Below are 25,212 nucleotides of genomic sequence, written 5' to 3'. Positions count from 1 at the left end.
TATTTCTTTTTTTATACGGCCGATATAAAATGAAAAAAAAAAAAAAGACTGTGTGTAAGGCCTATGTAACAAATTGGATGCTGTTATGGCGGTAGAAAAATGTGTCGTCCTTATTTTCTGCGGTCGTTTTCATTGTCTCAATTAACCCGTTAAGACCGGGAACGCATCTCTGTGTCATTTTAAGATTTATTTGGGCTTTCGAAAATAGGGCTTGTATATCTGCTTAGAAAAATAGCAGATATAGAAGCTCATAGCACGGCACCGAGTGCCGCGCTACGAGTTTGTAGGTCTGCAATTTGTGCAAATCTTTGAATATGTATTTTTTGAAGCGAACATTTGTAAAATATTTTGTTCCAGGGAACCCCAGAAGCAAAAAATTTGAGTTACAAAATCTGCAAATGTTCATGATTTTTTTTTTGTTCATGAATCGGTGCCGCGGCTATGAGCTTGTATATCTGCTATTTTTGAATAACCCAAAGAAATCTAAAATGACACAGATGCGTTCCCGGATTGAATGGGTTAACCCATTAAGACCTGGAACTGTGTCATTTTTAGATTTGAGCTAAAAAGCATTATGTTACACTTTGGGCTATTCAAAAATAGCAGATATACAAGCTCATAGTGCGGCACCGAGTGCCGCGCTATGAGCTTGTAGATCTGCTGTTTTCGAACATGAAAAAGTTTGAGAACCACTGATATAGAAACATACGTTTTTCAGAAAACTGTTGGGATTTAGGAGACATGTAGAATCGGCTTCAGGTCTCAATGGGTTAATCATTTTAGTCTTGTTGTGTGGTCACCAGACGATCAAAGGTTCTCCGCCCGCTGATACGTCTGGTGACATGACATCTACATTCAATGTATGGGGCTTGAAGGCTGGAGATCGAGAACCAGCCGCTAACAAACCTACGCCAGTGTTCATTTATTTAAAAAAAAATGTAATCCCACGATTTTTGTAACCCATTTTATCACCCAGTGCCAATTGCCTAAGCCAGGGGTGGGCAACTTTGTAGATGGTGAGGGCCACTAAATTTCCACACTCACTCTGGGGGACCGCATTGTTAACCCATTAAGACCTGAGGCAGCGTCTAAAAAAATTCAAAATCCTAACAATTTTTCGGAAAAATAAAAATAATTTTCACGATTTTTCAAAAATAGCCAAAGAAATCTAAAGTGACACAGATGCGTTCCAGGTATCAATGTTAATCGGCACTCTCGCCAGTAGTACCCCATTACTCAAAAAGCCCATAATAGTCACATGTGTGATAAATAAGGGATATTAACTATTATTATTTGTTGTGACTTTGTTTTTATTTAGCATTTAGTAATGCTTCTATCAATTTACTACAGCTGTACTGCTAAACAAAACCTCACATTCCTGAGTATGCCTTTCAGCGTATTGCTGTAACCTTGGCTTAAAAATATACAAAAATGAACACTAGAATTATAGTTAATAAGGCTTCTATTAAAATAAACGAGAGCGCGCTCTACTGGTGGACTGTTGTAATTAAAATGGTTCATGGAAAGTTGCACGTTTGGAACAGCTGAAGGCGATAGTTCACCATTTCGGATAAGTTTAAATTACTTACTTTTTATTTGTGATTTAATTAAAAAAAAATTAAAAAAATCTGCGGGCCGCCAGTTGCCCATCCCTGGCCTAAGCTGTAATCCTGAGGGCTACTCTCCCTCTGCCAGCCTGGGGAGAGCCCCGAACTGAGCTCATGACTCCTTCGATGTCAATGCACGAGGAGTTAGCAGACCGCTTCTTATCACCTGACAGGGGGGGAGTTTCCCCGGTAGGACGTAGCGTGTGGAAGGAACGCGTTATTCCAAACTGTTCCTTTCCCCTCCATCAGGCGCCCCGGCTGACCAGGGGGAGGCAGTATAGAGACCAGGATTACTGCATGTTTTTTTTGTGAGGGTATACCTACCCTAAGCTAGGGGACACTGATATACAAGCTCATAGTGCTGCACCGAGTGCCGCGCTATAAGCTTGTAGATCTGCTATTTTTGAATAGCCAAAGAAATCTTAACCCATTGAGCTGGAACTGTCTCATTTTTAGATTTGAGCTAAAAAGCATTATTTTACACTTCGGGCTATTCAAAAATAGCAGATATACAAGCTCATAGCGCGGCACCGAGTGCCGCGCTACGAGCTTGTAGATCTGCTATTTTTGAAAAATCGTGAAAATGTGTGCAAATCTTTGAATATATATATTTTTAAAGCGAACATTTTTAACTCAAATCGTTGCTTCTGGGGGGTCCCTGGAACAAAATATTTTGATGGGGGTCCGCGGCCAAATACATATCATTTTGGGGGTCCTTGACATGAAAAAGATTGAGCACCACTGATATAGAAACATAAGTTTTACAGAATACTGTTGAGATTTAGGAGACATGTAGAATCGGCTTCAGGTCTCAATGGGTTAAAATGACAAGAGATGCGGTCACCCGGATTGAATGGGTAACACGGACTACATGTAGGAGAGAGAGAGAGAGAGAGAGAAAGGGAGTATAAAGGAGAAATAAAAAGGAGGGGTGGTTACGATCCTGCATAGGGGTTTTGGCGAGAGGAAGGATTTCTCTTGAATGACGTCTGTATGTTTTGATAATCAGAATAAATCAGTGCGGCTGATGTGTGAATTGGTACAGTCTGGTAGCAGCCACTTGCGGGTTCGTCAGTGGGGGTGGGGGGGGGGGGTGGTTCTGATGTATGCAATTATCACATAATCCACAAGTTGTAAAAAGGCCCGAACCCAAACATACCCGACCGACACAGCCCAGCTATGAGCTATACGCGTGATTTACAGTCTGTGACGTTGTCGTTGTGCTGGAAATAGACGATCTACAATCTGACGGTGGTGGAAAAAGTACTTCTTTTTTTTTACTTAAGTAAAAGTATCAATACTGCAATATAGAAAATACTCTGTTACAAGTAAAAGTCCGGAATTAAAAATTCACTTGAGTAAAAGTACAAAAGTTTTGGTATCAAAATGTACTTAAAAGTACCGAAAGCATTATGCAGAATGTCGCATTTCACAAGTGTATAAAATAATTAGAAAATAGCAGATCTACAAGCGATGTGACGCATTGTGAGCTTGTAGATCTGCTATTTTCAAATAGCCGAAATGTATACAGGGCTGGGTAATGTATGTTTTGTAAAACCAATCAAAATCTACAAAGTAACTAGTACCTAGGGTTGTCAAATAATAGTAGAGTAAAAGTACAATATTTTTAGTGGAGTAGAAGTAAAAGTACTGAAAATTGGAAACACTCCAGTAAAGTAAAAATAATCCCTCAAAATTGTTCTTAAGTACAGTACTTGAGTAAATGTACTTTCCACCACTGCAAGCTGACAACGTGTCGCGCTGCGTCGTCAGCTTGTATATCTGCTATTTTTGGCACGTGACGCCGTCGTAGGACGAAGTATAAATGGGGCTTTTTGCTCACTCTAAGAATCTTATTGAATATCACACGGCTACGTAATGCTACTTAGCTGCAATACAATACCAAAAATGCCAACATGAACAGACAGATGGGCGTGTAGCCGAGTACACACACACACACACACACACACACACACACACACACACACACACGCACACACACACACACACACACACACACACACACACACACACACACACACACAGTCTCACATCTCACGGGGAGCCTTAGGCAAAAAGAAAGAGAAAGTAAAAGAGGGGAGGAGGAGGAGGAGAAGAAGGAGGGAGGGAGAGAGGGAGGAGGAGGAGGTGTATATGGCAGGTTGCTTCCATCCAAAGCCCTGCGGCTTGCTGCTCCTGCATGCATGGTTAGCTAAAAGTGACATAGTACTCAGATGTGTTCACATCAGCTGGTCGCGGCGCGCACGCACACACACACACACACACACACACACACACACACACACTCCACATACCAGATGGTAACATCTTTTCCTGTTCTCTCCCAGGACGCTCTCTCTCTTTCTCTCTCTCTCTCTCTCTGGGCTTGGAACTATTTTAGTGCGGTTCCCAACCAGAAATATGAGAGAGAGAGAGAGAGAGAGAGAGAGAGAGAGAGAGAGAGAGAGAGAGAGAGAGAGAGAGACCAGGCAGGCACGCGTTTTACTACCTATGTGAAGTACCTTGACACCTCTAACTTCCTGTGACTGGTACTGAAACACTTTGCCAGATGCAGCAGCCGCCCCCCCTCACCCCCCCAGCTGCTGTCTCGCGTTTGTTCTCCCGTGTTCTGAGAAAACCTCACCTCAACCAAAAGCCAGACTTTCATGAAATGAACCTCAATACCTTTTAAAACAGAGTCGATTGTCTTCTGATCGATAGCTCATTCCGATTAATCGTATAAGCGAGAAGCACGTTTTGTTGATAATTTGGTTTATTTATTGTAAACCCATTTTTTCACCCAGCGCCAATTACCTATGTAATCCTGGGCGCTACTCTCCCTCTGCCAGCCTAGGGAGAGCCCAGCGCTGAGTTCATGCCTCCTTCAATGCATGAGGAGCAAGCCACTTCTTATCACCTGACAGGGGGGAGTTTCCCTGGTTGGACGTAGCACATGGAAGTTATTGCAACCAGTTCCTTTCCCGTCCATCAGGCGCCCCGGCTGACCAGGGGGAGGCGGTATAGAGACCAGGATTACAGCATGTTTTTTTTGTGAGGGTACCTACCCTAGGGGACACAGGGAGAACATGCAAACTTCACACAGAAAGGTCCTTTCGCCAACCCCACGTAGGGTTGGTTTCTTTTTGGGCGGTGTAACCGCCCCCATATGTGAGGTTGGGACATTGACATTTGCTGCACTGTGATTGGCCACCCATTGTACCCCCCTAACCCTGCACTGTGATTGGCCACCCATTGTACACCCCTAACCCCTACACATTCAATGCAAATCTATACTTTTCTTTAAGTGAGCTTCCATCACTGTGATGACCACTAGCTGCACTGTGATTGGCTGACTCTATTGGCTGACTCTATCCAGCACTGTGATTGGCTAGCGAGACACATGAGGAAATTAACAACCTATAAATAGGACTAAAAAAAAAGTGATGACCACTGTGATGACCACACCGCCCACTTCATACTGGTTGTGATTATTTTTGGGGCGGTGTAACCGCCCCCTATAAGTGAGTTTTGGACACTGACCAATCCTGCACCGTGATTGGCCAATAGTCTACAACGCAGTCTACAACCCTAACCCTTCCACAGTCAATGCAAATCTATACTTTTGCAAAGTCAGCCAATCACATTACAGCTAGTGTCATGATCTGTCATCACCACTAGATGTAATGTGATTGGCTGACTTTGCAAATTCAGGACTGTGATTGGCTAGCGAAACACATGACACATGTGCAGCCCTATGAATAGCAGTATGGACTTTAAAAAAAGTAATTTATCCTTTTTTTAAAGTGAGTCATGTTGTGATGACCACACACCGCCCACTTCTTACTGGGTGTGATTTTTTTATATATATATAAATGAACTGGCTTGAACATGTCTGAATTGATTTCATTATAACTTTGAATTTTAATGATTAATCACGTCATTCCTGTTTTAATACTTTGTCGTCAGTCACATAAAAATAGCAAAAAAAATAGCAGATCTGCAAGAAGTTGTGAGCTTGTAGATCTTTTGCTATTTAAAAATAAACAAATTGGAAAAGAGCTGCATGGTCGATTAACCGGTGCACCCCTATTATCAATAAGTTGTCATCTGACTGAAAACCTGTCAACCATTCATCTGCCTTAAGGTACGCGCTCACTACAAGATAATGGGGGTGATTTGGGGTCAGAAACAACCCTTGGGGGGGGGGGGGGGGGGGGGGGGCGTTAGATCGTGAGCAAATGTCGAGCATGATTATCGTCCAGAGTGAACCTTAACTCTCGGTCAGGGTCGTCCCGACAATTTTCAAACTTGTTTGATGTTTATCTGGATGGCTACTGCTCCGAGTGGCACGTACGGCGGAGGTCGCTTGAGAAAGACAGTCTACAAGGAGACAGATGTGAAGTGAATGAGACACTCAACAACAACCTGTGGTCCAAACAACCTGTGGTGCATTGAACAGCTGAGGCTGAGGCTTGTAGATATGTGCACAGTGTCCAGTAACTTACACAGTGACATGGGTAAACAACTGTAGGGTTCCTATTAGTGCTGGACAATTAACCAAAAATATATCGAAACCGCCATTTTGAACAAATAACCGATTTAATCTTGCTCATCTAAGTTAATTGAATAATCAAGAAGCACGTTTTTTCTTGTATATCAGCAAATCGACATGAATAATTCAAAACAGATATTTTCTAATGGCTCAAGCTATTCGACTGTGGAAGGGTTAGGGGTGTAGACTGCGTTGTAGACTATTGGCCAATCACGGTGCAGGATTGGTCAGTGTCCAAAACTCACTTATAGGGGGCGGTTACACCGCCCCAACAAACAAAAATGCAAACACTTCAATGAACCCCTCTTTGTGACGTTGGTTCACATTTACGATTTTCTACGTTTACTCTCTGAATCAGGTTGAGCACTCAAAATAAGATCTTTTATACTGTATCACAGTTAGTTCTGACCTTGTGTTTTGACTGGCTGAGGCATTCTAATGCAGTGGTTTTCAAAGTGGGGTGCATGCAGGGACCCTCAGGTTTCTTGAGGGGGACCCTATACAATGTAACTCTGAGAGCGTATACAAATGGAACCAAGGGGTCCATTTGGTTCTATTTGGACACTCTCAGAGAGTTATGGGTGTCCTTTAAATTAAAAGGTTTGAGAAGCACTGTTCTAATGAATGCCTATATATCCTGCACTCGGAAATAACTAGTAACCTAGCAATGAACCCCAGCTGTCAGAAACAATGTGACATTAACCAGCATCAGTTTACTACTGGGCCAAAATGAATTATAACGACTTGAAAAAGAAATGTACCGCTAAAAATGTTTAAAACTTTTGAGTATATACCTTAAAGCGAACATTTGTAACTCAACTCTTTGGTTCTGGGGGGGTCCCAGGAACAAAATATTGTTACAAATGTTGTTTGTAAAAAATAACATTTGTAATTCTTTTGTAACAAAATATTGTTACAAAAATATATATTCAAAGATTTGCACAAATTGTCACGATTTTTCAAAAATAGCAGATATACAAGCTCATAGCGCGGCACTCTGTGCCGCGCTATGAGCTTGTATATCTGCTATTTTTGATGTTGTAATGGTGAGAGCCCTACAAAAGTAGCGAGGTTTCCGCCTGATAGATACACGTCGATACACACGGTGAACCTCTTCAAGGGGCGATATTCCCCAGGGAGTCGCCCTGCATGCCGTCAACCTTTCTGTCGATACCACTGGGGGGGAAACGCCACACAGCTGGCAAAAATTAAGACCCCCCCCAAAAAAATTCTATTACTGTTAGAAGCCATATATTGCGTGATCTCCAGTTTACATGCCGATTAAAACCTCATGGCAAATGCCAGGTGACCTCTCCTTACAGTAAGCAGATAGGGGAACAAATCACTGCAAATCATGGGAAACGTCGGGGGGGGGGGGGGAGTGGGGGGAGAGAGAGAGAGAGAGAGAGAGAGAGAGAGAGAGAGAGAGAGAGAGAGAGAGAGAGAGAGAGAGAGAGAGACTGCTGGATATGAGACTGGATCTCATTCATTCTGGTTCATGAGGACAAAGGAAAATTGCCCTCACAATGTCTAATTCTCAAATTGTACTATACTGGTCATTTGGACCTCACAAATATAATAATTCAAGCACACACACACACACAAAATCTCCATATTTCAACTTTTTGTGTTTTTTCGTAAATAAACGCCCTATACTTGGTCACACGTACAGCGTCACACAAATTTGAATCCTGAAAAGTAACGGTTTCGTTCATAATGAGGTTTCCACCCGACAGAGACGATATGTATTTATATATACACTCTCAAACGCGTGTGCACACTGTATGCACATACAGTGTACACACGTGTGCTATATGCACACACACACACAGAGACGTGGAGAGATAAACACACAGACAGACACCCTACTCATTTATCCCACTGTGGGACGGCTGTAAATTGGTGGCCTACCATGTAATGTTGGGAGTCAGCCTCGCTGCTGTGTAATTGCCTCAGCCATTAGCCCGGCGTGCGTGTGTGCGTGTGTGTGTGTGTGTGTGTGTGTGTGTGTGTGTGTGTGTGTGTGTGTGTGTGTGTGTGTGTGTGTGTGTGTCTCCCTCTCTCTGGTGTTTTGAGAGTGTGCGCGGTCGCCCTCGAGGTCAGCGAGTTCACACACTGAGATGTATTTGTTCCAAACCCAAAGAAAGCGGTGCAGTGGTGATTTTATCTTCGGTGGTATACGCTATTTGAATGACGTTGCACGCACGTCGCTTAACACTATAACATCCAGGCTCATTCCTATGTTAATTTCACGCTGGTGACACTCGGCAGTCGGGAGTTTTTCTAAACTTTGTTTAGAGGTGTGAACTTAAGGGTTGTTTTTGATCGATGCAGGTGTGTTTGTGCGAGCGCGCTCCTGAAACAATATTTGGCCGTACGCCGTTGTACTGCGTGCAATGAGCAATGCAACAGTGCACGAGTCGAAATTGACCTATTATGGACTCCATCTAATCTCACATACTACAAGGTTGATCAGCGTCTTATTCCCAGTATCAACACTGCCACAAATATTTCTCAAATTGGTGAATGCCAGGTATGTATTTTATTTGTTTTCTTTTTAATAATCACAGAGCAGTAATATCCCAGCTATACGATAAGCGTCCTGCCAGGCTATGGGACCAGAACTCCAGCCAATCGCAGACATGCACTTTGAGTGGATTTGCTGCGTGAACACAATAATGCTCCCTGCACCCTCCAATCCTCACAGTAAGTACAGTTTCAGCATTTATGCTCATCGACTATGTTTTACAATTCATCATATTTGCTGAACTAGTTCCAGGTGAGTGGACAGACTATAACAGCAGCAAAAAAATACTTTAAGGCGTGGTGCCAAACGTCTTACTTCATCTTGTGAAGGACCTGTAAAAGAGAGCGCGGGGCAGCAGAGGCCCAATGCTTAACTTTTCAAATTGCAACGTTGTGGCGATACAAACATAACTGACACAAGGAATGACCAATCACACTTTGCGGATTGCAGAGAAATCTGAATGACACGAAATCTGTGCAGAATTGTGTGCAGGATCGTAGAGCATTGATTCTCAATGAGGGGTCCTTGAGGGAGTTCCAGGGGGTCCCCAGCTAAATGATGGATAGTTAGGAACCAAATGGACCCTTATGGGTTTTGTAACTCTGAGAGTGTACATTTGTACACTCTCAGAGTTAAATTAACATACATTTTACAATATAAATTGGGGTGTCGGAGATAGAAATGCCATTAAATGGGGTTCCGTTAGGGTCCATTTGGTTCCATTTGCACACAGAATTACAGACCCATAAGGGTCCATTTGGTTCCTAACTATCCATCATTTAGCGGGGGACCCCCTGGAACTGCCTCAAGGACCCCTGGGGGTCCCCGGACCCCCACTCTGAGAACCAATGCAATACGCTACTTTCCAGTGTGGAGGAGCTTCTTTTACAGCACCCAATAATGTTCATTATTTTCAATATAGTTTGGGAACCACCTATGGTGAAAGTCAACTTGTTCTCAAAGACCTATAGGGCGAAACAGGGTGAGGTACACTTCCACGTCCATTAATGTGAGGCAATTTTATATACGTAACAAACCTACACAGCACAATCCTGAGAATTAACTGCGCCCTGAGAGTGTAAAAAAAAACTGGGCCTGAAAGGGTCAAGCCTACAGCGGTAAAAAACTACTGGTTCAATATTTCCTCTCCCTCAAAAAAAAAAACAATTTCTGAAATATTTTCTTTTCCCAAAGAAAACCCTCTTAAATACCATCTAAGTTCTCATAATTCTCACTCTCATTCTGCACTTCTCTGGGTGCTTCTCTGTCCAGGTACTGTACTCGCACAGAGGACTCATTTCAAATGAGAGCTTTATATTTCCACTGGGCTGCCAAAGCTGCTAGCGGCCTCTTCTGTTAACCCATTAAGACCGGGGAAGGGACACGCATCACGTGTCATTTTAAGATGTCTTTGGGGCTATTCAAAAAATAGCAGATATACAAGCTCATAGCGCGGCACCGAGTGCCGCGCTATGAGCTTGTAGATCTGCTATTTTTTTTTAAAATCATGAACATTTTTGCAAATCTTTGAATATATATCTTTTAAAGCGAACATTTGTAACTCAAATTTTTGCTTCTGGGGGTCCCTAGAACAACATATTTTACAAATGTTTACCTTTAAAAAAATATATATTCAAAGATTCCCCCAATTTTTTTTTTCAAAAAATAGCAGATCTACAAGCTCATATAGCGCCCGCACTATGAACTTTGGCTATTACAATAGCCAAAGAAATCTTACAACAACACACAGATGCGTTCCCGGTCTCAAGGGGTTAAACTGTCAGCACTCTTTCCTTCACTCTGAGCACTGGGGCCCGCATGACTTTATCTTACACACACACACACACACACACACACACACACACACACACACACACACACACACACGCACACGCATGCATACGCACAATGCTGGATCTACAAAAAAGCACCCACAAGATACATGGCATTCACTTCAATGTGGCGCATGCAGGGTGACCAAAAAAGTGTAACATCCAAAGATATACGGTTAGGGGCCGTGCCGTGTCCACTGAGGCGTTTCTCCCCCTGGCTGGAAATGTCACGGGCGCTTGGCCTATAAAAACGCTTCCGAACGCCCGAGTTGAAAATATTTCAGCTCTCAGTAAGCAGATAAAAACGCCACACGTGAAACGCGCGAGCGCCAAATAAACGCTCAGCGCCACGTCACCGCGCGGCTGGGGTTTCGACAAAAAAAACGTGGTGCTCCCGTTGTAAACCATTCAAACAAAACAAACGCAGGAAAACGGCCCCTTAAGAGCTTTGAACTATGCTGTCGCTGGCTGGAAATAGTACATCTAAACAAGCTCAACACGTCGCATCGCAACACATTGTGAGCTTGTAGATCGGCTATAATCTGCGAGCAAAAGCATTGTATGGCAAAGTAGAAATCAGGCTTAACCCCTTCCTTGGGAAGGGGTTAATTGGGAGGCCGATTTTTGCAAAACACTTTTTTTTTAAATGACTCCTTCAGATGTTGTCCAAACGTCACGCAAATCGGTACACAGTATCTCTAGTCATGTGATCGAGACGGATCTGTCAGATTTGTCATATTCCATCCTGATTGGCTAAGATTGGCTTCCAAAGTTTGCAGGAGTGGCCCGTTTTGAACAAACAAAATGCCTCAAATCATGAACGCAGCGATTCCACTCACCGCTAGAGTATAATGAGTGAATTTCGAACATTGCAGGCCCACAATAACCTACCTGGCCTGGCGGAGACCCATGTGCTCTGAGGAGGAACGTTTTCCAGTTGCACATATTTGTTTAATCAGATGGTGAGTACAGCTGTCTTTGGAGTTAAATAAATCAATTAAACCATTAAGACCAACTGTGTCATTTTTAGATTTGAGCTAAAAAGCATTATTTTACACTTTGGCTATTAAAAAATAGCAGATATACAAGCTCATAGCGCGGCACCGAGTGCCGCGCTATGAGCTTGTAGATCTGCTATTTTTGAGAAATCGGGAAAATGTGTGCAAAATCATTGAATATATATTTTTTCAAGCGAACATTTGTAACTCAAATCTTTGCTTCTGGTGGTCCCCGGAACAAAATATTTTGAGATGGGGGTCCGTGGCCAATTACATATACATTTTGGGGTCCTTGACATGAAAAAGTTTGAGAACCACTGACATAAATAACATAAGACATTTTGTAGTGGGTTAAAAAAAAAGTAAAGCAAGTAAAGTGAATGAACTGATACTAAGCTGATATACTGATACTAAAAAAAGACTAAATAAACATAAAATAGAATAGAATGAGAAAACAACAGAAATTAAACATGCTGTTAACAGTATGTGTCACATGGTAACGTAACATATTATGTACTGTATGGCCATTATACACAGGAAACATCTCTGAGAATACCAAGTTACAACATCCATACAATTTACTTGAAAGTGACATATTATGTACTTAAATGTGCACACACACACACACACACACACACACACACACACACACACACACACACACACACACACACACACACACACACACACACACACACACACACACACACACACACACACACACACACACACACACACACACACACACACAGCCTGGAGGCAGTTCACAGTAAGTGTAAGTGTTGCTTAGCAAGCAGACCATGACAGGTTGTGGAGACATAGGAGACTTCATGTATACCAGGGCCCTGAAAAACACCAAACTTTCTGTGTGTGTGTGTGTGTGTGTGTGTGTGTGTGTGTGTGTGTGTGTGTGTGTGTGGGGGGGGGGGGGGTTCTTCCAGACCATTCCCAAAGACCACAGTCCCAAACGAACAGCGGTTTAAGAAGCCAATTCTTACAAATGTCTTCTAAATCCCAACAGTTTTCTGAAAACGTATGTTTCTATATCAGTGGTGCTCAAACTTTTTCATGTCAAGGACCCCCAACATGATAGGTATTTGGCCGCCGACCCCCATCTCAAAATATGTTGTTCCCGGGACCCCCAAAAGCAAAGATTTGAGTTCTAAATGTTTGCTTTAAAAAAATATATATATTCAAAGACTTGCACACATTTTCTTGATTTTTCAAAAATAGCAGATCTACAAGCTCATAGCGCGGCACTCGGTGCCGCGCTATGAGCTTGTAGATCTGCTATTTTTGAATAGCCAAAGTGTAAAATAATGCTTTTTACTTCAAATCTAAAAACACAGATGCTTCTTCAGGTCTTAATGGGTAGCAATATCGCAATATAAAAATACTGTATTAAAAGTAAAAGGCCTGTATTTGAAATGTTACTCGACTAAAGTACTCAAACATTGTGTGTCACATGTGACCTTGTAAATCAGCTATTTTCGAATATAGTCAAAGAATCAAATAGAGCACTATAGCTAACTAAAGCTGTCAATTACTAATCGTAGTGGAGTAAAAAGATATTTGCCTCCGAGATGTTAGTTAGAGTACAAGTCTGAAGTATCGAAACACTTAAATACTCAAGAAAAGTAAAAGCTAAAATGGTACTTAAGTTCAGTGTACTTGAGTAACTGTACTTAGTTACTTTCCACCACTGCAAACGACTCCTTAACCTTCCCACTCCGTCAAGCCACAGCCATCAAAAGCACATAAAAAAAAGAAAACAACCATCAACAGGCCTGGCTATAGAAAGCAACTGAAGAAGAAATTAAAAACAGTGGATTTGGGAGTGAATGAAAGAAAAAAGTCTTGATATGGAAAAGAAAGCGGATTAATGAAGATTAAGTTATTTCCACTTTCCACCGCAAAAGGATGCAGGCATGGTGGAAAGTCACAATAATAGTTAAAAAATGAAGCCATTTTTGGCAGCTAATGGCCTTAACCCATTAAGACCTGAGGCCGATTCTAAAAATGTTTTCTAAATCCTTTTTTTTTTTTTACATAAAAAATCTGAAAAAAATATGAAAAATATAAATATAACAAATATAAATATAAAAAAATATATATAATATATATATATATATTTTTAATCTCAAAATATGTTGTTCCAGAGATCCCCAGAAGCAAAGATTTTAGTTACAAATGTTCACTTTAAAAAAATACATATATTCAAAGATTTGCACGAATTGTCGCAATCTTTCAAAAATAGCAGATCTACAAGCTCATAGCGCGGCACCGAGTGCCGCGCTATGAGCTTGTATATCTGCTATTTTTGAATAGCCACAAAGAAATCTTAAAATGCCACAACACAGCTGCGTTCCCGGTCTAAATGGGTTAAACTAAACATTAAAACGTTCATCTGTTATTTATCAAGCCAGGGGGGGGGCCGGGTGGGTGAGGCCATTCTCAACATGTGGCCCACATAACAGTACAGTATGAAAGGGGACGCGCCATTGACTCTCAGAGGATATATTTGTACATAATTCATCCGTGTTTTCACAATGACTGGTAAGTTTGTCCTTTCGGGGGTGTGGGAGCCGACACTTCTTACCCAGCTTGTTTCATTTATTATTCAGCTTCAGGTTCAACACCTCTCCCCACGTTCAGTAACCTAGTACATGTACGTGCACGCGCTCACACATTAGTACATTTCCCTCAGCATGGTACTGGACTCCACTCGCCTTTTTACCGGCTTGCAAAGCAGGCTGGTCTAAGAAGAGACTGAGTCTAGTCAACACTTTCTAGACACTTTCTAGACACTTTTTCATCATTGGCTGCCCTTTAAGCCAATGGGGATACTTTCCCATACTCTGAACTCCAAAGCTATGGTACTAGGACACCCTCTCGCCTAGTGTTGCCAGATTCTGCGAGAGAAATAAGCAACAGGTCTAAGCCAATGGGGAGCCACTAGCAGTGTCGCCAGATTCTGCGTGACAAATCAGAGAAAACGGATAGCAAGCTGGTATACATGACTGAGTCATGTCTTGTTTGTTTGTTTTGTTTAACGTTAGGGTAAAAATACCTGGTAACTTTTTGGTATCACCCCCGTCGAGGTTCCAAGAGAACTGGGGGGTGATACTAAAAAGGTTGACGTGAAGCGATAAATGTCACCATAGCGAGGCTGTCTCACGATGGACTCCAGCGACGATTCTCGCTTCATTCTCGTCAACTCTTTGGCAGGGATGGAAGAAGTACTACATTTTTGTACTTACAGTATGTAAAAGAATAGCCTGTCAAAATCTACAAAGTAACTAGTAACTAAAGTTTTCTAATATTTGTAGTGGATGAAATAGTACAATATTTGCGTCTAAGATGTAGTGGAGTAGAAGTAAAAGTATTGAAAATAGGAAATACTCCAGTAAAGTAAAAATAAAAAATACCTCAAAATTGTAATTAAGTACAGTACTTGAGTAAATGTACTTAGTTACTTTACACCACTGCGCGTTTGTGTGTTCGATTGCGTCTAGGTGTGTCTCTCTTGAAAAAACTGAGCCACAACACTCAAGGTCACTTTAGGTCAGGACGACCACTGTGACTGTTTGGTATTTCCAATCATAGTCAGTGTGTGTGTGTGTGTGTGTGTGTGTGTGTGTGTGTGTGTGTGTGTGTGTGTGTGTGTGTGTGTGTGTGTAAAAGTGTATAGTACCGTATGGGTGTGTGTATATTACGGGAAGGAGCTCTGCAGTGCATTACAATCCGTCGCTGTCAGGCAGAAACATTGTTTATTTTTTTATGTTTTTTTTTTTTGTAAATTAATGCCCAACTTCATCACATAAGAGTGTCACACAAAAGTTGTGAAAATGGCCCGCACCTCCACGCTCATAACGCGTCATGTTGTGAGCTTGTAGATTGGATATTTTCACTATTTTAAAAATATTTTTTGTATCTTTTATAATAATAAATAAGGACATACAAGGTTTCTACCCGACAGCAACGAAAAATTACAGACAGTTTCCTCTGTAAGAACGATGGGTATAGCCGAGGAAAAATCACAACAATTACTGGCATGGCACGAACTTGGATGCTGAGTTTGACTTTTCTTCCAAATAACCATTTGCTAATATGACATCATTGCGTCTATTCAATTCATTATACTGAGCCGTACACAATCACCATTATGGCTCAAGCCCCAGACTTTTTTGAACTTCTGGCATTTCCACGCTAACTCATTGATCAAAAGGTCTTCAGAGGGGAGCAGTAAAAAATAAGAAAAAAGGCAAGGAGAGAGAGAGAGAGAGAGAGGGAGGGGGCGAGACCTTTGGGCACAGTCTGCGCTGTTAACTGCCTTACCAGAGGAAGAGAAAATAGAAACAGACACATCATTTCAAAGATAAGTCAAGCATCAAAGTGGATAAACCTTTGCAAAAAACATAAGGTTGAATGTTTAAAAAAAAAAAAAAAATCACACCCTGTGTGAAGGAAGCGGTGCCTTTGGGGCGGGGCTTAACTCATTTCAGTTCGTCCCTATTGGTCGTCTGAGTCCACTTACCAAATGTGTACTTGGTAGCATGCTGCAAACTGGAATAATGGCTGTTTAAAGCCCAGCCAATGGGCAGACAGAGGGGGCGGGGCTTAAGTAATTACAGTTCGTCCCTATTGGTGGTTTTAGTCCATGTACAAAATTTGTACTCCGTAGCATGCTGCAAACTTGAGTTATGGCTGTTTAAAGGCCAGCCAATGGGAAGACAGAGGGGGCGGGGCTTCAGCAATTCATGCTCGTCCCTATTGGTGGTCTAAGTCCACATACCAAATGTGGACTTGGTGGCATGCTGCAAACTGGAGTTATAGCTGTTTAAAATCCCGTGCTCATCCCGTGCTCATACGGGCGGACGGACATAACATACGCTGGGGGTCCCTGGACCCCTCTTTGATAAGCAGTGGCACGTGTGGCCAATGAGAGGAGAGATGGCATAGGCAATCTCCAAGTCCGTGTGTGTGTGTGTGTGTGTGTGTGTGTTTGTATGTGTTTCTTCTTTGCCGTGCTCATCCCGTGCTCATACGGACGGACGGACGGACGGACACGGAGACAAAGTCAAGTGTAGAGCGGTTGGCACCGCTAAAAAGCGCGTAGGAGACGAGATACAGCCTTTTCCAGTAAGAAGTTAAACAAAGAGTGAATGGAGCAGAATATTTTCAAATCATGATATCTTGGGTTCTGAACATTAAAAAAACAAACAAACACATTTTAGACGTCACGTGGCGTTTAGGGCGCTCAGGCCATGTGACGTCTTAGACGTCATGTGGCACTGAATGAGTTAATAGACTTGATCTTGACCCATAGTTTACAGCCCCCTTTCTTACTGGATACTGGACACCAAAAGTGACAAAGTCACAGCCTGTCACTCCTTTTTTTAATGTATGATTTTTATTCAGCATAGGTAGTAGTTGGGCAGTCATAGAAAAAACATATACAGTACTCATGCCTTTTTCTTTTTTCTTACATACAGAAACAAACAATACAATACAAAACAATTCACACCCTAACATTTAAAGGACGACTTCACCGCTTTTCAACCTATCTTCATATAATAGGTCCTCACTAATACTCATGATAAAATGGTACAATTTTTTTCTACTCGGTCTGTGTCTCAGAGGAGGGCTGTGGACAGTTCAGAGTCCCGTCTACCAGTGACATCATCAATGGGGAATCCAAGCTAATAGAAACTGCAGGCTTTCTATTCCTGGAAAGTTGCAATGCAATAAAAGAAGCCATTGTTCTCGTGTTAATAAAAATCGAAATAAAAAATGTGAAATCTTGTTGGAAAAAAAAATCATGCCTAACGATGATGTCACTGGTAGACGGGTTTCTGGACTGTCCACAGCCCTCCTATGAGACACAGACCAAGTAGAAAAAAATGGTATAATTTTATCATGAGTATTAGTGAGGACCAATTGTATGAAGATAGGTTGAAAAGCGGTGAAGTCGTCCTTTAACACGCAACTTAGGGACAAGGATGGTTCAGTTCGCTTTGAACAAAACTCAACTCTCCCCATACCCTCCCTCATGGGTCTTTAGTCCCCGTTCACTTCAGCACATGGACAAAAATAAAAAATAGTAAGATGGAGGTAGGAGACACAAAGAGTCTCCTTTGTGTCTCCTACCGGAACTCATTGGATGGAAGTCGGTATTGACCTCCTGGAGAAAAAAAAATGGGTGAAAAAAAAAAGATGGAGAGGGACACGCAGCACGGGACTCGAACCTGCGATGTGCTAATCGAGGCTACATTAGAGCCTAAGTGCCCGGACTGCCCCTGATTTCATTCATTTAACCACAATCTATCCTACACAAAGGCTGCCCTACAGGGATAGTTGTCATGCTCAACCCTGTTGGGTTTACACAGGAGAGCCTTTTTCACCAACATGCAGTCTGTATTAGAGGCGATCTGCTGGACCTGCGGGTCCGTCGCCGCCTTCCAGAGGTCATACATGTCCTGGCCGTGATGACCGTGCGAGTTCATCATCTGCCTGTAAATGCACGGGTGGTAGTTCGCATTGAACCCCCATGTAAAGAAGTCGTGATGCTGTGGCGTGACGCCCACGATGTTGGCACAGATACCCATGAACACGTCATCCATGTGGATAGAAGCATCGAGTGTCAGCGTGGCTTGGTAGATCTTTTCCACGACGTCCCTGGAAACCACGTACCCATTACCTGACGTGAAGTCGGGGTAGGTCGACCACGGGTACATTTCGTAGGGCAAGTAATATTTGTTGTTCGGGTCCCGGATGGGCCCCATGGGCCACACATGGCCGAGCCACAGGTCAGTGACGTTGCTCTGGGCCGCGTCCTGCAGGAGGTCCACCAGGTTAGGAGTGTGGACGAAAGTGTCGTCGTCCGCCGTCATGACGAAGCTCGCATGGGCGCACCGTTGGCGGGCCCAGCGGAACTGCATGATCACTTTCAGGGTCAGGTTTCGGAACGAGTCCGTGAAATCCTGCTGGATGAGGTCCCCGTGGAGACGGTCCTCGCGCTCCAGATCGTCCTGTTCGCCTTGGGAGCTTGGCGCTCCCAAGGCGAACAGAACCTTGACCGTCAGTCCCTTGGAACGCCGAATGTAGCCTTCGTTGCCCCAGGTCGACCTGATGGCCGCCCGCCGGTCTGCGTGTGCCGTGGCACTTTTGATGAAGAGGAGAAGATGGACGTCTTGTCCAGAACACTTCTCTGGGTGGTCCATTAGGTACTTGAAGTTGGTGAACCGCTCAGCTTCTTCGGGTGTGACGGTGAAGGCCTGTTTGAGGAAGGAGAAGTCGACCGGATCATCAGCCACAGCCAACCCAACCAAAGCCAACAGCATCGCCGTGGCGATGCTGTTGGCAACCAGCAACCAGTGCCCAATTCACACCAGCAGCATCGACCCTAGTCCACAACGCTAAAATGCAATACATTGGGGCGTGTTATTGAGAAAGGGCCCAAGTTATGTGTATCTGTTTATGCCCCCCCCCCCCCCCCCCCCATTAATAGGGGAGTAGTAGAGGACTGCTTTGACGGAACAGGATCTGAGGGTCCAGAGGGCACTTGCCTGGAATGCCTTGCCATGGGATGAACAGGGGCGGGGCAGTGGCTCCGGGGTAGAGCGGCTGCATGGGAACCGCGACGTTCCCAGTTCAATCCCGGGCTCCCCCAGAGTTAGAGTCGAAGTGTCCTTGAGCAAGACACTGAACCCCTAATTGCAAGGTTGGTGCCTTGCATGGTTTCCTCCGCCATCGGTGTGTGAATGAATGCGTGTGTGAATGGGTGAATGTAATGCACAATCTACGTACAGCGCTTTGGATAAAAGCGCCATATAAATGCACCATTTACCATTTAGGAGAGTGTGGACATCTGACATGGGAGATGACCTCAAGCAGCGGCTGTTGTTGGCTACAGTGGAGTAAGTATACTGCTGTACGTGGGCAGAGACATAGACCTGCACACAGCACAGCAGGAGAAGGGCCTGGATGGAATCTATACAAGATGTCATATGGATGGATCCCATCAGAAACGTGGACCTCTATACGGAGGTCTCCCACGGGTCACAGACAGAGGTCAGTGAGAGAGAAGGATGAGAATGGCAGGGCCCTGATGTGTGTCAGGCACCCCGGAACTGGTGCTGAGCAAACTGACACTGTGTGGGAGTCAACCCCAAGGCACAGCTAGCCTCGTTCCCTGCCTTTATACTCATCTGCCAAGAGAAAAGCCTGGTCACGACCTAATGCAGAGAGTGTCTATAGGGGGCGGGACTTCCGCCAGATGTATTTTCCCCGGAAACAATCTTTTTTTCGACCAATCACAACACTCGTTTCATTCATGAAGAATGTTAACATATTTGTAAAACGTCAACGTCATTTCCTTGGGCGGTACTTCCGCCAAATTCCGGTACTTCCGTTTAGACAGGCACTCAACCGGCTATAGGTCTCACCCAGCATGAGGCATGCATAGCTAGGAGGGGAAAGAGGCACACCACTGTTTCCTTTGTGGTCCATTAAAGATTAAACCCATTCAGCACATCTGGACAAATCAACAGTGCAACAAAAACAACTACACAACGGTTTAAATTCATGATACTAATCATGACCCTGATGCTAGACGGGCAGCGATTCAGGAGTCACGAGTTGGTGTCAGAACTCAGATATTCCACCCTCTCGCATGGCATCACATTAATATGTGGTGAGGTTATTAGGCCTATTCTTTGACACATTTATTTTTTTAATGAAAATGTTTAAGTTCCTAAATGTAACTGCAATGCAATAATAATAGAGATCCAAGTGATAATGACACATAGTAACACAAATATAGAAAACAAGACGTCTGCAGCAGTATGCAGGCACAATAAAAAAAGGTATTATATTTTATAGAAATACTTTCAAATAGGAGCAATCCGATAACTTGATGAAATAAAACCGCAATGGTATCCATTACAGTAGTTAATGCTGCATTTATAAATACAAAACTGCTTTACAATCCCCATCTTCTAAAATATTGACTGAAGATGATTGTTTTTTCATCATATCTACAGTAGGAAATGTTCAGATGGTGTTTGATTATGAGTGCCGTATGACGGCTCCATGGGACGGCATCTTGACAGCACATTAACCCATTGAAACCAGGAAAGCATCTGTGGCATTTTACATCATTTTGCGTCACAACCTTTTAACTCATTGAGTGCCATTGACGTGTTTCACGTGTTTTACCGCAATGGCGCAACGCGCCACTGACGTGTTTGCTGTGTTTTTGAATAAAACATTTTTAAAAAACTTTGAGAACCCAAGATATCATTATCTGAAGATTTGCTGCTCCATTCACTTCTTGTTTACTTATTACTGAAAAAGGCTGTATCTCGGCTCCTGAGCACTTTTTTTTACTATGTATTTTTGGCCCAGACATGTTATTTTCAAAGGCGTCTGCCTTGAAATTAACGTCAACAAGGTTGTGATGACCTCGTTGACATTTGTGAAAACACACAGTGCAACCCTCAGTGATTAGCACCCTACGATTATACTGGAGATAAATATTCTGTGACTACTTGAAAAAGGTAAGAACATTTAAAAATTGCTGGCACAGTGTATGCACATATGTTTTTATTTAATTGGCACTGAATGAGTAACCACTTTAACCATTATTTTATACTTTGGCTATATTTGAAAAATCGTGAACATTTGTGCAAATCTTTGAATATATATATATATATATATATATATATATATATATATATATATATATATATATATATATATATATATATATATATATATTTTTTTTTTTTTTTTTTTTTTTTTTAAAGCACAAATATCTTACTCAAATCTTTGCTTCTGGGGGGTCCCTGGAGCAAAATATTTTGAGATGGGGTGGTCTGTGACATTTTATCATTTTATAGCATCGGCCTCAGGTCTTAATGGGTTAATTTAGAAAGGTGCAAAGACTGTCACGTCACACACACACACACACACACACACACACACACACACTGTGTCATCTGAAGTAGCTGACAGCCATCCAGCTACAGATAATTAAGCATTCACTCAGGCAATACCCGTAATTACCGGCTGACTACGAGCATAACAGGACCGGAGAGATAAGCAGACAAGATATACTGTAGAAAATCTCATTTGTTCCTGCAGAACATAGACGACGTTCCAGCGTTCAACCTGTCATTATGTCAAACACATAATGTGTTTCTAATTAAGTGAGGCAATGATGTCACGACCATCATGTAATACAAGGTTAGCCACTTAAAATGATGGCCTACAAAAAAACTAAAATACTAAAATGCAAACAGTGCTGTCCCCTGCTTGCTTGCCATGCTATTGTTTTGTTCTGTTTATATCATTTGCCAACCCTACTTATGTTCAGTTGAACCTTCATTAACTCATTCACCTCCAAGGGCGATTTTGACAACTTTTTTGTCCAAAAGGCCCAGACTGCCAAGAACGACTTTTTGAGTTTTTTGGTGTTTCCACTAGATGGCGCTCTTTGCTAGCACATGAGTGACCATTTCATCCCCAGATGCACACAGAACCAGGCAGATCACGTGATCCCAAGATGTAATGCTCCATTCACTTCCTGGTTAACGTATTTGGGAAATCGCCTGTATTTCGCCTCCTGTGTTTTACAATGAATATTGTAAAACATGCTATTTTCAACGGCCTATAACAAGGGAACGGGGGGGGGTCACAATGACATTTTTCTTTTTTGGATTAGCTCGATTATTTTGCTATAGTTAATGGTGTATGGGCGCCGGCTTTTTGTAACTGTAAACCTGCTTTGGACAGATTAGTTTAGTGTAGTGAGGTTAGATTAGAATTCATTCTCTTATCTTTTTGAAGCTACTAGGTTAAGTAGCTTCAAAAACTCAATATTAGGTTTAGATTGATTTTGATCATTTATTGAGTTGCGCCATATTATATCAAGTTTGTTTAAAATCATGTTTAAAATCTAGAGTTTAAAATCATGCCCTTAACTCATTAAGACTTGGAACGCATCTGTGTCACTTTAGATTTATTTGGCTATTCAAAAATAGCAGATATACAAGCTCATAGCGCGGCACCGAGTGCCACGCTATGAGCTTGTAGATCTGCTATTTTTGAAAAATCGTGAAAAAATATTTTCAAGATTTTTTTTCAAAAAACTGTTAGGATGTAGAAAACATTTTTAAGAATCGCCTCAGGTATTAATGGGTTAAAAAAAGAAAGAAAAAAAAGAAAAAAGAAACGGTCAATAAAAAAACTAGACTTCACTTTCCAACCCGTACGTGACAATCCTTTATTCCCTAGAGACGATAGGATTGTAACATAAACACCTCTAATGACATGCCCAAAACAAGGACACCGGGGCTAAAGTGGTTATAGGGCCAGAGCAATACAAAAAAGCCAACATACAGTACAGTTACCTCACTGGTATTCAAACAAAAAGCTGGAACATGCAAACAATAGTCTCCATTTTTTTATTCATCAAATATGAATGTGCGGACGAACTCTATAACCAGTTCACTAACTCCATGTTAACTCATTCAACCCAATAATATAATAATAATAATAATTCAATAATAGCAGATCTACAAGCTCATAGTGCCACGCTACGAGCTTGTAGATTTGCTTTTTTCCCTTTTTTTTAAATCGTGAAAATTTGTGCAAATCTTTGAATATATGTTTTTAAAAGTGATTTTTTTTTACTTTTCACTTTTTTTAAAAACTTATGGTTCTATAAATAAGTGGTTCTAAAAACTTTTTTCATGTCAAGGACCACCCAAAATGATATGTATTTGGCCTCCAGAATAACAATAATAATAATAATACTAAACTTTATTTGTATAGCACCTTTCATGACATGAAATGCAGCTCAAAGTGCTTTACAGAGCAAGAATACAATTACAGTTACAACCAATTTAACAATAAACGCAAAGATTTGAGTTAGAAATGTATATATATATAAATTTGCAAAAATCTTCATTTTTGAATAGCCAAAGAAATGTAAAATGACTCACAGATGCTTTACCGTATTGAAGGGGTTAGCTCAGCCGTTGAGGATATGTGATGACACACACACACATCATCTCTGTACACAGAGCGTGTCTTTACATCTACTTGACTTCCCCTCAACATGTTGCGTATGAATGTTTTAAAACTCTCGGGGTCGTTTCTTGCCTTCTGGGGTTAGAGAAATACCGCGTTCGCTTTGCATCGAAGATATGGTCTCCTGTCTGGGTGGAAACCTCATATGTATAAATCGGTTACTTTTCAGGATTCCAATTCGAAAACGGCAAAAGTAGCAGATCTACAAGCTCGAAACGCGTCGCTTCGCGCCACATTTGGAGCTTGTAGATCTGCTACTTTTGATGCTTTTGTGTGACACTGTAGTGTGATCAAGTAAGGCGTTGATTTACGAAGAAACACAAAAAGCAAGAATATGGACAGCGGTGAAAAGTACATTTACTCAAGTACTGTACTTAAGTACACTTTTGAGGATTGTTTTACTTTACTGGAGTATTTCCCATTTTCAATACTTTTACTTCTACAGTACTCCACTACATCTCAGAGGCAAATGTTATACTTTTACTCCACTACAATTATTTGACAGCTTTAGTTACTTCGCAGGTTTAGATTATTAACACAAAACATACATGAACCACTTCAGCCCTATATACATTTCGGCCATTAGAAAATAGCCGATCTACAAGCTCACAATGAGTCGCATAGCGACGCATTGTGAGCTTGTAGATCGGCTATTTTCAAAAGATTTGTATACAATTTGAACTTGTGAATTGGGACATTCTGCACAATGACTACTTTTGGCACTTAAAGTATATTTTGATGCCAATACTTTTGTACTTTTACTCAAGCAAATGTTGATTACTGGACTTTTACTTGTAACTCTGTTACTCTGTATTTCTTCACTGCAATATTGATACTTTTACTTAAGTACAACCACTGAATATGGAGATAAGAGGTTTCTGCCGCGACAGCAAAGATATATTATGGTATATAACATGGTGCCGATTTAAAGTTGGGATGACTGAGCCGTCAGACCTGGCAACTCTCTGCTGAATTCACACAGTGCAGGAACTAAACTACGGTATGATTTATGCATCAGTTCCTATAGAAAGACAATGAGAGACGGTCGGGGCATACTCCATTCCTACAGCCTCGCATATTATATACTATCCCCGTTTTGTCGCATTCCGGAGCCAAATGAGTCATCAAATTATTGGCTTAGGAATGTGACAAAAACAAAAAAAAGTCTCTATGAATTCAAGGCTTCATGGGGTGTGTAATTGAAAAATCTACAAGCTTGCATCGCTCTGAAGATTTGCTGCTCCATTCACTCCTTGTTTATCTTACTGAAAAGGCTGCATCTCGGCTCCTATAAGCCCTTTTTTTAAACTATGAATTTTTGGCCCAGACATGCTATATTCAACATCAGACAATTAATGTCAACAAGGTCGCGATGGCCTCGTTGACATTTGTGAAACCACACAGTGCAACCCTCAGTGATTAGCACCCATCAGGGGATCGATTATACTGGAGATAAAATTCTGTGACTACCGGTATTTATCTTAGAAAATCTAAGATAAATTAAAAAATCACACCTGTGTGATCAATAAGTGTTTATAATGTGTTTATAGCCACGTGTCACGTGAAGCTTGACCAATCACTTTGTTGACGTGTCTGACCA

General features: G+C 41.9%; 2 protein-coding genes across 2 annotated transcripts in view; both read right to left on the bottom strand.

Moving 5' to 3' along the window:
• The window catches only part of astn2 (astrotactin 2), a gene marked incomplete at both ends in the record, with an annotated part of 637,213 nt that overhangs the window by 54,323 nt on the left and 557,678 nt on the right, over positions 1–25,212 (bottom strand). The gene's annotated exons all lie outside the window — the stretch shown is intronic.
• Positions 17,846–18,859, bottom strand: LOC311037256 (lactosylceramide 1,3-N-acetyl-beta-D-glucosaminyltransferase A-like; the record flags this gene model as incomplete). The annotated part of the gene is made up of 1 exon (XM_084046379.1): positions 17,846–18,859. The coding sequence occupies one exon, from the start codon at positions 18,857–18,859 to the stop codon at positions 17,846–17,848; it is 1,014 nt and encodes a 337-aa protein (XP_083902505.1).

This window comes from Gymnoscopelus microlampas (genome assembly GCF_963454915.1).
Source record: "Gymnoscopelus microlampas genome assembly, chromosome: 21".
In the NCBI taxonomy this organism is placed as follows: Eukaryota; Metazoa; Chordata; class Actinopteri; order Myctophiformes; family Myctophidae; genus Gymnoscopelus; species Gymnoscopelus microlampas.
The sequence above is the reverse complement of the archived record's forward strand: the minus strand, read 5'-3'. Positions and strand labels throughout refer to the sequence as shown.